The sequence below is a fragment of the Salmo salar genome, chromosome 12 (genome assembly GCF_965601325.2).
Source record: "Salmo salar chromosome 12, fSalSal1, whole genome shotgun sequence".
In the NCBI taxonomy this organism is placed as follows: Eukaryota; Metazoa; Chordata; class Actinopteri; order Salmoniformes; family Salmonidae; genus Salmo; species Salmo salar.
This window is the reverse complement of record NC_138302.1, coordinates 22,165,486-22,175,000: the sequence shown is the minus strand read 5'-3', so window position 1 is coordinate 22,175,000 and position 9,515 is coordinate 22,165,486. Positions and strand designations below refer to the sequence as shown.

General features: G+C 55.0%; 1 protein-coding gene across 2 annotated transcripts in view; it reads right to left on the bottom strand.

Annotated features, from left to right (window-relative positions):
• LOC106593677 (E3 ubiquitin-protein ligase TRIM47) overlaps positions 1-3,086 on the bottom strand; it is a 9,743-nt gene extending 6,657 nt beyond the window's left edge. For both annotated transcript variants that reach the window (XM_014185053.3, XM_014185057.3), the window contains exons 1-2: positions 2,215-3,086; positions 867-962 (exon numbers count right to left, since the gene is read on the bottom strand). In XM_014185053.3, the coding sequence (XP_014040528.1) occupies positions 867-962; positions 2,215-2,805 (687 nt within the window). In that variant the 5' untranslated portion in view covers positions 2,806-3,086. The remainder of the gene's footprint in view (positions 1-866; positions 963-2,214) is intronic.
• Positions 3,087-9,515: the final 6,429 nt, after the last annotated feature.

Below are 9,515 nucleotides of genomic sequence, written 5' to 3'. Positions count from 1 at the left end.
CCAGACTTTATTGTGCGTTATCCTCCAGGATTTAACAATGGAAATAAGTCCCAGACTTTATTGTGTGTTATCCTCCATGCTTTAACAATGGAAATAAGTCCCAGACTTTATTGTGTGTTATCCTCCATGCTTTAACAATGGAAATAAGTCCCAGACTTTATTGTGCGTTATCCTCCAGGATTTAACAATGGAAATAAGTCCCAGACTTTATTGTGTGTTATCCTCCATGCTTTAACAATGGAAATAAGTCCCAGACTTTATTGTGTGTTATCCTCCATGATTTAACAATGGAAATAAGTCCCAGACTTTATTGTGTGTTATCCTCCAGGATTTAACAATGGAAATAAGTCCCAGACTTTATTGTGTGTTATCCTCCAGGATTTAACAATGGAAATAAGTCCCAGACTTTATTGTGTGTTATCCTACAGGATTTAACAATGGAAATAAGTCCCAGACTTTATTGTGTGTTATCCTCCAGGATTTAACAATGGAAATAAGTCCCAGACTTTATTGTGTGTTATCCTCCAGGATTTAACAATGGAAATAAGTCCCAGACTTTATTGTGTGTTATCCTCCAGATTTTACTCATGTGCATGTATGGCTTATTCTAGTTTTATGTGTGCTTGTTTTTGAAATGGTTTAATGAATAAAGTAAACTTCCAGATAGCAGCAGTTTTAAGTTCCGGGGCGACTGTCTGTACTGCAGTCTGACTCCGCACTAAAAGCCTTTTAATCTGATTACTATTCACTCTGCTTTGTGTTTCTGTGTCACTCTCTCTCTGTGTGTGTGTGTGTGTGTGTGTGTGTGTGTGTGTGTGTGTGTGTGTGTGTGTGTGTGTGTGTGTGTGTGTGTGTGTGAACCCCACCTTGACGGCCTCTATGCTCTGTTGAAACTCTCCCAGCTCCCTCTCTCTAATGCTGATCCTTCCCTGTACTGACCTCTGAGAATCCTGCAACTGAACCTGAGAGAGAGAGAGAGAGAGAGAGAGAGAGAGAGAGAGAGAGAGAGAGAGAGAGAGAGAGAGAGAGAGAGAGAGAGAGAGAGAGAGAGAGAGAGAGAGAGAGAGATGGAAAGAAGGGGTAGGGGAAAGGGAAACAAATGATCGACTCACCTTGGCATACGACACCTTCCTAATATTGAGTTGCACTCCCTTTTGCCCTCAGAACAACCTTAATTCGTCAGGACATGGATTACAAAGTGTTGAAAACGTTTCACAGGGATGCTGGTCCATGTTTACTCCAATGCTTCCCACAGTTGTGTCAAGTTGGCTGGATGTCCTTTCGGTGGACCATTCTTGACACACACGGGAAAGCGTGAAAAACCCAGCAGTGTTGCAGTTCTTGACACACTCAAACCACTGTGGCACTTAGTACCACACCCCGTTCAAAGGAACTCCTGTCTTTTGTCTTGCCCATTCACCCTCTGAAAGGCACATATACACAATCCATGTCTCAATTGCCTCAAGGCTTAAAAATCCTTCATTAACCTGTCTCCTCCCCTTCATCTACACTGATTGAAGTGGATTTAACAAGTGACATCAATAAGGGATCATAGCTTTCACCTGGATTCACCTGGTCAGTCTATGTCATGGAAAGAGCATGTTCCTAATGGTTTGCACACTCAGTGTATATTGCATATACTTATATAGTGGACAATGAATCTTGGTCAGCAGTACTCCAGTCTCTATGAGTAGAGCAGCATTAGTGGCGTAGCAACACTATAGCCCCATTAGTGACATACACCTACAGCACCTACCTACTTCTCCCCTGGTATGGGAGCGATACCCCAGATAGTATTGCCTGTCCACAGTAGAGGAGGCACAGTGGGGTGTTTCCCAGTGACCTAACTAACCTGCATCAAACTGGTGCAGAGGAATGTCATCTGTCACAATCAATCATATTCATAGGCAGCTATATTGCATAGGTTATTTATCCTCTATTCAGTTGTTAGGGATAGTGGCAGTTTGTTAGCCTGCAGGGTACATACATGTTTTGTGCCAAACATAGACATACTAGGGTGCCAACTCTGACTCTCATTGTCATGCCAACAATGTTCGGCTTGGCAATGTGTAATGGAGTTGGCAAGAGCCCAAACACGTCTGGGACCAGGCTAAGAGTTTGTACACCACCAGAGTGATGAGTAGGTGTTGCAAAATTGTAAAGGTCCTTGAAAAGCGCTATATAAGTCCCATGTATTATGATTATTATTACTACCTGCTTCCGCGCCCTTTGCTCGTCGATGCTGTGCAGTTCCTCTTGGTCAGATTCGCACAGCATACAGTCGCCGCTCCACTCCACCGCATCGCCCCCGTCGCCGCACTGCTCCAGGCCCAAACGGTGCTGCGCGCACAGCCTTTCCGCCAAGCTCTCCACCGCGGCAACAAGTTTATGCCGCCGCAACGTCCCCACGTCGCGATGCGGCAAGACGTGGAGCTCGCAGAAAGACGCCAAGCACACCAGACACGACTTGAGCGCTTTCAGTTTGTTCTGAACCGGGCAGAAGTCGCACGGAACGTCCCCTACGCCGCATTGATACAACTCCGGCGCCGTAGCCAGTTCGTTCAGTTTGAGTTTGTCCACTACCTCTTGTAGCACCGTGTTCCGCCGTAGCACAGGTCGTGGTATGAACACTTCCCGACATTGCGGACAACTGTAGTGACCAAGGTCGGTTTGGTCCCAATAACAGTTCATGCATGCCATGCAGTAGGTGTGTCCGCACGGAATGGACACCGGATCCTTCAAGATATCCAGGCAAATAGGGCACCTGAACTGGCTCTCTGTTACCGAGATATTCGCCTCTGCCATATCGGCGAGGAGTTTTCGTATGTTCTCCCTCTCGAGCCTCTGTAGACTATTTCTCCGTAAAAGAAAAGAAACCAAAAAAAGGCACTCCCTGATTCCCGGTGATTTCCGGTTGGTTGTTTGTGTATGTGACGGGGAGCGGTTGCGCTCAGGTCTTACAGGAATAGCCTAGGCTTCCGATAGGTCATCCATTCCATACGGGAGCTAGTTACGAGAGTAGACCACATCAGAAAGCGTTTTAGGGATCCATGTAAATACAAACCCTGACGTCAACCCGTCTCCCTTTACCGTATGACTTCAACTACCTAATTCACCATAATAAACGCACAATACATACTAATAATAAAGGCGCATACAGATTATTGCTTATAATACAGTAATTCCCCATAATAAACGAATAATAACCAATAGTATACAATAATAACAGACACAAACACAAGTTACTACAATATTCCATTTTAATGTAATGAAGTAAATAATACCGATTATATTTGCATGAGTCTTTTAATTAAATGAATATATTTCATTTTTATTCACATTATTAAAAGAGTAGGATATTTGTGGAACTCAATTTAACAGTTCATGGAAATAATATTTAAGGTGTGTGTGTGTTGGAGAGAGAGAGTATGTGTGTGTGTGTGTGTGAGAGAGAGAGAGACTGTGTGTGTGTGTGTGTGTGAGAGAGAGAGAGAAAGTATATGTGTATGCAGTGGTGGATTTAGGCATAGGTGACATGGGCAGCCGCCCAGGGTGGTATCTTGCCGGGGGCGGCATGGGGGCAAAAAAATATTCCGAATGGTGACATTTGTGCGATCGGATTTCTATCACTCATTTGAACGTCACGTCAATGATATCATGTCACCGTGTGGGACTGTGGGTCAATTAACCTTGTCGGAGTGGGGGCCCTGATGCTAGTTTGTGAGCTTGGCAGGCTACTGCCTGGGAAGGTCTCCCACTCAGAAGTACGAGATGGAAGGGGGCGGGGGTAGGTTGACCTCAGGTCTCCCCACTAGAAGCCAGAGGTAGGGGAAGCGGGGGTAGGTTGACCTCAGGTCTCCCCACTAGAAGCCAGAGGTAGGGGGGGGGCGGGGGTAGGTTGACCTCAGGTCTCCCCACTAGAAGCCAGAGGTAGGGAGGGGCGAGGGTAGGTTGACCTCAGGTCTCCCCACTGGAAGCCAGAGGTAGGGGGATGGGGGTAGGTTGACCTCAGGTCTCCCCACTAGAAGCCAGAGGTAGGGGGAGCGGGGGTATGTTGACCTCAGGTCTCCCCACTAGAAGACCCAGGTAGGGGGATGGGGGTATGTTGACCTCAGGTCTCCCCACTAGAAGCCAGAGGTAGGGGGATGGGGGTAGGTTGACCTCAGGTCTCCCCACTGGAAGCCAGAGGTAGGGGGAGCGGGGGGAGGGTGACCTCAGGTCTCCCCACTAGAAGCCAGAGGTAGGGGGAGTGAGGGTAGGTTGACCTCAGGTCTCCCCACTGGAAGACAGAGGTAGGGGGAGCGAGGGTAGGTTGACCTCAGGTCTCCCCACTGGAAGCCAGAGGTAGGGGGATGGGGGTATGTTGACCTCAGGTCTCCCCACTAGAAGCCAGAGGTAGGGGGATGGGGGTAGGTTGACCTCAGGTCTCCCCACTGGAAGCCAGAGGTAGGGGGAGCGGGGGTAGGTTGACCTCAGGTCTCCCCACTAGAAGCCAGAGGAAGGGGGATGGGGGTAGGTTGACCTCAGGTCTCCCCACTGGAAGCCAGAGGTAGGGGGAGCGAGGGTAGGTTGACCTCAGGTCTCCCCACTGGAAGACAGAGGTAGGGGGAGCGGGGGTAGGTTGACCTCAGGTCTCCCCACAGGAAGACAGAGGTAGGGGGAGCGAGGGTAGGTTGACCTCAGGTCTCCCCACTGGAAGCCAGAGGTAGGTGGATGGGGGTATGTTGACCTCAGGTCTCCCCACTAGAAGCCAGAGGTAGGGGGATGGGGGTAGGTTGACCTCAGGTCTCCCCACTGGAAGCCAGAGGTAGGGGGAGCGAGGGTAGGTTGACCTCAGGTCTCCCCACTAGAAGCCAGAGGAAGGGGGATGGGGGTAGGTTGACCTCAGGTCTCCCCACTGGAAGACAGAGGTAGGGGGAGCGGGGGTAGGTTGACCTCAGGTCTCCCCACTGGAAGCCAGAGGTAGGGGGATGGGGGTAGGTTGACCTCAGGTCTCCCCACTGGAAGACAGAGGTAGGGGGAGCGGGGGTATGTTGACCTCAGGTCTCCCCACTAGAAGCCAGAGGTAGGGGGAGCGGGGGTAGGTTGACCTCAGGTCTCCCCACTGGAAGCCAGAGGTAGGGGAGCGGGGGTATGTTGACCTCAGGTCTCCCCACTAGAAGCCAGAGGTAGGGGGAGCGAGGGTAGGTTGACCTCAGGTCTCCCCACTGGAAGCCAGAGGTAGGGGGAGCGGAGTATGTTGACCTCAGGTCTCCCCACTAGAAGCCAGAGGTAGGGGGATGGGGGTAGGTTGACCTCAGGTCTCCCCACTAGAAGCCAGAGGTAGGGGGAGCGGGGGTAGGTTGACCTCAGGTCTCCCCACTGGAAGCCAGAGGTAAGGAAAGCGGGGGTAGGTTGACCTCAGGTCTCCTCACTGGAAGCCAGAGGTAGGGGGAGCGGCGGTATGTTGACCTCAGGTCTCCCCACTGGAAGCCAGAGGTAGGGGGATGGGGGGTAGGTTGACCTCAGGTCTCCCCACTAGAAGCCAGAGGAAGGGGGATGGGGGTAGGTTGACCTCAGGTCTCCCCACTGGAAGCCAGAGGTAGGGGGAGCGGGGGTAGGTTGACCTCAAGTCTCCCCACTGGAAGACAGAGGTAGGGGGAGCGGGGGTAGGTTGACCTCAGGTCTCCCCACTGGAAGACAGAGGTAGGGGGATGGGGGTAGGTTGACCTCAGGTCTCCCCACTGGAAGACAGAGGTAGGGGGAGCGAGGGTAGGTTGACCTCAGGTCTCCCCACTGGAAGACAGAGGTAGGGGGAGCGGGGGTAGGTTGACCTCAGGTCTCCCCACTGGAAGACAGAGGTAGGGGGAGCGAGGGTAGGTTGACCTCAGGTCTCCCCACTGGAAGCCAGAGGTAGGTGGATGGGGGTATGTTGACCTCAGGTCTCCCCACTAGAAGCCAGAGGTAGGGGGATGGGGGTAGGTTGACCTCAGGTCTCCCCACTGGAAGCCAGAGGTAGGGGGAGCAAGGGTAGGTTGACCTCAGGTCTCCCCACTAGAAGCCAGAGGAAGGGGGATGGGGGTAGGTTGACCTCAGGTCTCCCCACTGGAAGCCAGAGGTAGGGGGATGGGGGTAGGTTGACCTCAGGTCTCCCCACTGGAAGACAGAGGTAGGGGGAGCGGGGTATGTTGACCTCAGGTCTCCCCACTGGAAGACAGAGGTAGGGGGAGCGAGGGTAGGTTGACCTCAGGTCTCCCCACTGGAAGCCAGAGGTAGGTGGATGGGGGTATGTTGACCTCAGGTCTCCCCACTAGAAGCCAGAGGTAGGGGGATGGGGGTAGGTTGACCTCAGGTCTCCCCACTGGAAGCCAGAGGTAGGGGGAGCGAGGGTAGGTTGACCTCAGGTCTCCCCACTAGAAGCCAGAGGAAGGGGGATGGGGGTAGGTTGACCTCAGGTCTCCCCACTGGAAGACAGAGGTAGGGGGAGCGGGGGTAGGTTGACCTCAGGTCTCCCCACTGGAAGCCAGAGGTAGGGGGATGGGGGTAGGTTGACCTCAGGTCTCCCCACTGGAAGCCAGAGGTAGGGGGAGCGAGGGTAGGTTGACCTCAGGTCTCCCCACTGGAAGCCAGAGGTAGGTGGATGGGGGTATGTTGACCTCAGGTCTCCCCACTAGAAGCCAGAGGTAGGGGGATGGGGGTAGGTTGACCTCAGGTCTCCCCACTGGAAGACAGAGGTAGGGGGAGCAGGGGTAGGTTGACCTCAGGTCTCCCCACTGGAAGCCAGAGGTAGGGGGATGGGGGTATGTTGACCTCAGGTCTCCCCACTAGAAGCCAGAGGTAGGGGGATGGGGGTAGGTTGACCTCAGGTCTCCCCACTGGAAGCCAGAGGTAGGGGGAGCGGGGGTAGGTTGACCTCAGGTCTCCCCACTAGAAGCCAGAGGAAGGGGGAGCGAGGGTAGGTTGACCTCAGGTCTCCCCACTGGAAGCCAGAGGTAGGGGGAGCGGAGTATGTTGACCTCAGGTCTCCCCACTAGAAGCCAGAGGTAGGGGGATGGGGGTAGGTTGACCTCAGGTCTCCCCACTAGAAGCCAGAGGTAGGGGGAGCGGGGGTAGGTTGACCTCAGGTCTCCCCACTGGAAGCCAGAGGTAAGGAAAGCGGGGGTAGGTTGACCTCAGGTCTCCTCACTGGAAGCCAGAGGTAGGGGGAGCGGGGGTATGTTGACCTCAGGTCTCCCCACTGGAAGCCAGAGGTAGGGGGATGGGGGGTAGGTTGACCTCAGGTCTCCCCACTAGAAGCCAGAGGTAGGGGGATCGGGGGTAGGTTGACCTCAGGTCTCCCCACTAGAAGCCAGAGGTAGGGGGAGCGGGGGTATGTTGACCTCAGGTCTCCCCACTAGAAGACAGAGGTAGGGGGAGCGGGGGTAGGGTAACCTCAGGTCTCCCCACTAGAAGCCAGAGGTAGGGGGAGCGAGGGTAGGTTGACCTCAGGTCTCCCCACTGGAAGACAGAGGTAGGGGGAGCGAGGGTAGGTTGACCTCAGGTCTCCCCACTGGAAGCCAGAGGTAGGGGGATGGGGGTATGTTGACCTCAGGTCTCCCCACTAGAAGCCAGAGGTAGGGGGATGGGGGTAGGTTGACCTCAGGTCTCCCCACTGGAAGCCAGAGGTAGGGGGAGCAGGGGGAGGGTGACCTCAGGTCTCCCCACTAGAAGCCAGAGGTAGGGGGAGTGAGGGTAGGTTGACCTCAGGTCTCCCCACTGGAAGACAGAGGTAGGGGGAGCGAGGGTAGGTTGACCTCAGGTCTCCCCACTGGAAGCCAGAGGTAGGGGGATGGGGGTATGTTGACCTCAGGTCTCCCCACTAGAAGCCAGAGGTAGGGGGATGGGGGTAGACCTCAGGTCTCCCCACTGGAAGCCAGAGGTAGGGGGAGCGGGGGTAGGTTGACCTCAGGTCTCCCCACTAGAAGCCAGAGGAAGGGGGATGGGGGTAGGTTGACCTCAGGTCTCCCCACTGGAAGCCAGAGGTAGGGGGAGCGAGGGTAGGTTGACCTCAGGTCTCCCCACTGGAAGACAGAGGTAGGGGGAGCGGGGGTAGGTTGACCTCAGGTCTCCCCACTGGAAGACAGAGGTAGGGGGAGCGAGGGTAGGTTGACCTCATGTCTCCCCACTGGAAGCCAGAGGTAGGTGGATGGGGGTATGTTGACCTCAGGTCTCCCCACTAGAAGCCAGAGGTAGGGGGATGGGGGTAGGTTGACCTCAGGTCTCCCCACTGGAAGCCAGAGGTAGGGGGAGCGAGGGTAGGTTGACCTCAGGTCTCCCCACTAGAAGCCAGAGGAAGGGGGATGGGGGTAGGTTGACCTCACGTCTCCCCACTGGAAGACAGAGGTAGGGGGAGCGGGGGTAGGTTGACCTCAGGTCTCCCCACTGGAAGCCAGAGGTAGGGGGATGGGGGTAGGTTGACCTCAGGTCTCCCCACTGGAAGCCAGAGGTAGGGGGATGGGGGTAGGTTGACCTCAGGTCTCCCCACTGGAAGACAGAGGTAGGGGGAGCGGGGGTATGTTGACCTCAGGTCTCCCCACTGGAAGCCAGAGGTAGGGGGATGGGGGTAGGTTGACCTCAGGTCTCCCCACTGGAAGACAGAGGTAGGGGGAGCAGGGGTAGGTTGACCTCAGGTCTCCCCACTGGAAGCCAGAGGTAGGGGGATGGGGGTAGGTTGACCTCAGGTCTCCCCACTGGAAGCCAGAGGTAGGGGGAGCGGGGGTATGTTGACCTCAGGTCTCCCCACTAGAAGCCAGAGGTAGGGGGAGCGAGGGTAGGTTGACCTCAGGTCTCCCCACTGGAAGCCAGAGGTAGGGGGAGCGGAGTATGTTGACCTCAGGTCTCCCCACTAGAAGCCAGAGGTAGGGGGATGGGGGTAGGTTGACCTCAGGTCTCCCCACTAGAAGCCAGAGGTAGGGGGAGCGGGGGTAGGTTGACCTCAGGTCTCCCCACTGGAAGCCAGAGGTAAGGAAAGCGGGGGTAGGTTGACCTCAGGTCTCCTCACTGGAAGCCAGAGGTAGGGGGAGCGGGTGTATGTTGACATCAGGTCTCCCCACTGGAAGCCAGAGGTAGGGGGATGGGGGGTAGGTTGACCTCAGGTCTCCCCACTAGAAGCCAGAGGTAGGGGGATCGGGGGTAGGTTGACCTCAGGTCTCCCCACTAGAAGCCAGAGGTAGGGGGATGGGGGTATGTTGACCTCAGGTCTCCCCACTAGAAGACAGAGGTAGGGGGAGCGGGGGTAGGTTGACCTCAGGTCTCCCCACTAGAAGCCAGAGGTAGGGGGAGCGAGGGTAGGTTGAACTCAGGTCTCCCCACTGGAAGCCAGAGGTAGGGGGATGGGGGTATGTTGACCTCAGGTCTCCCCACTGGAAGCCAGAGGTAAGGAAAGCGGGGGTAGGTTGACCTCAGGTCTCCTCACTGGAAGCCAGAGGTAGGGGGATGGGGGGTAGGTTGACCTCAGGTCTCCCCACTAGAAGCCAGAGGTAGGGGGATCGGGGGTA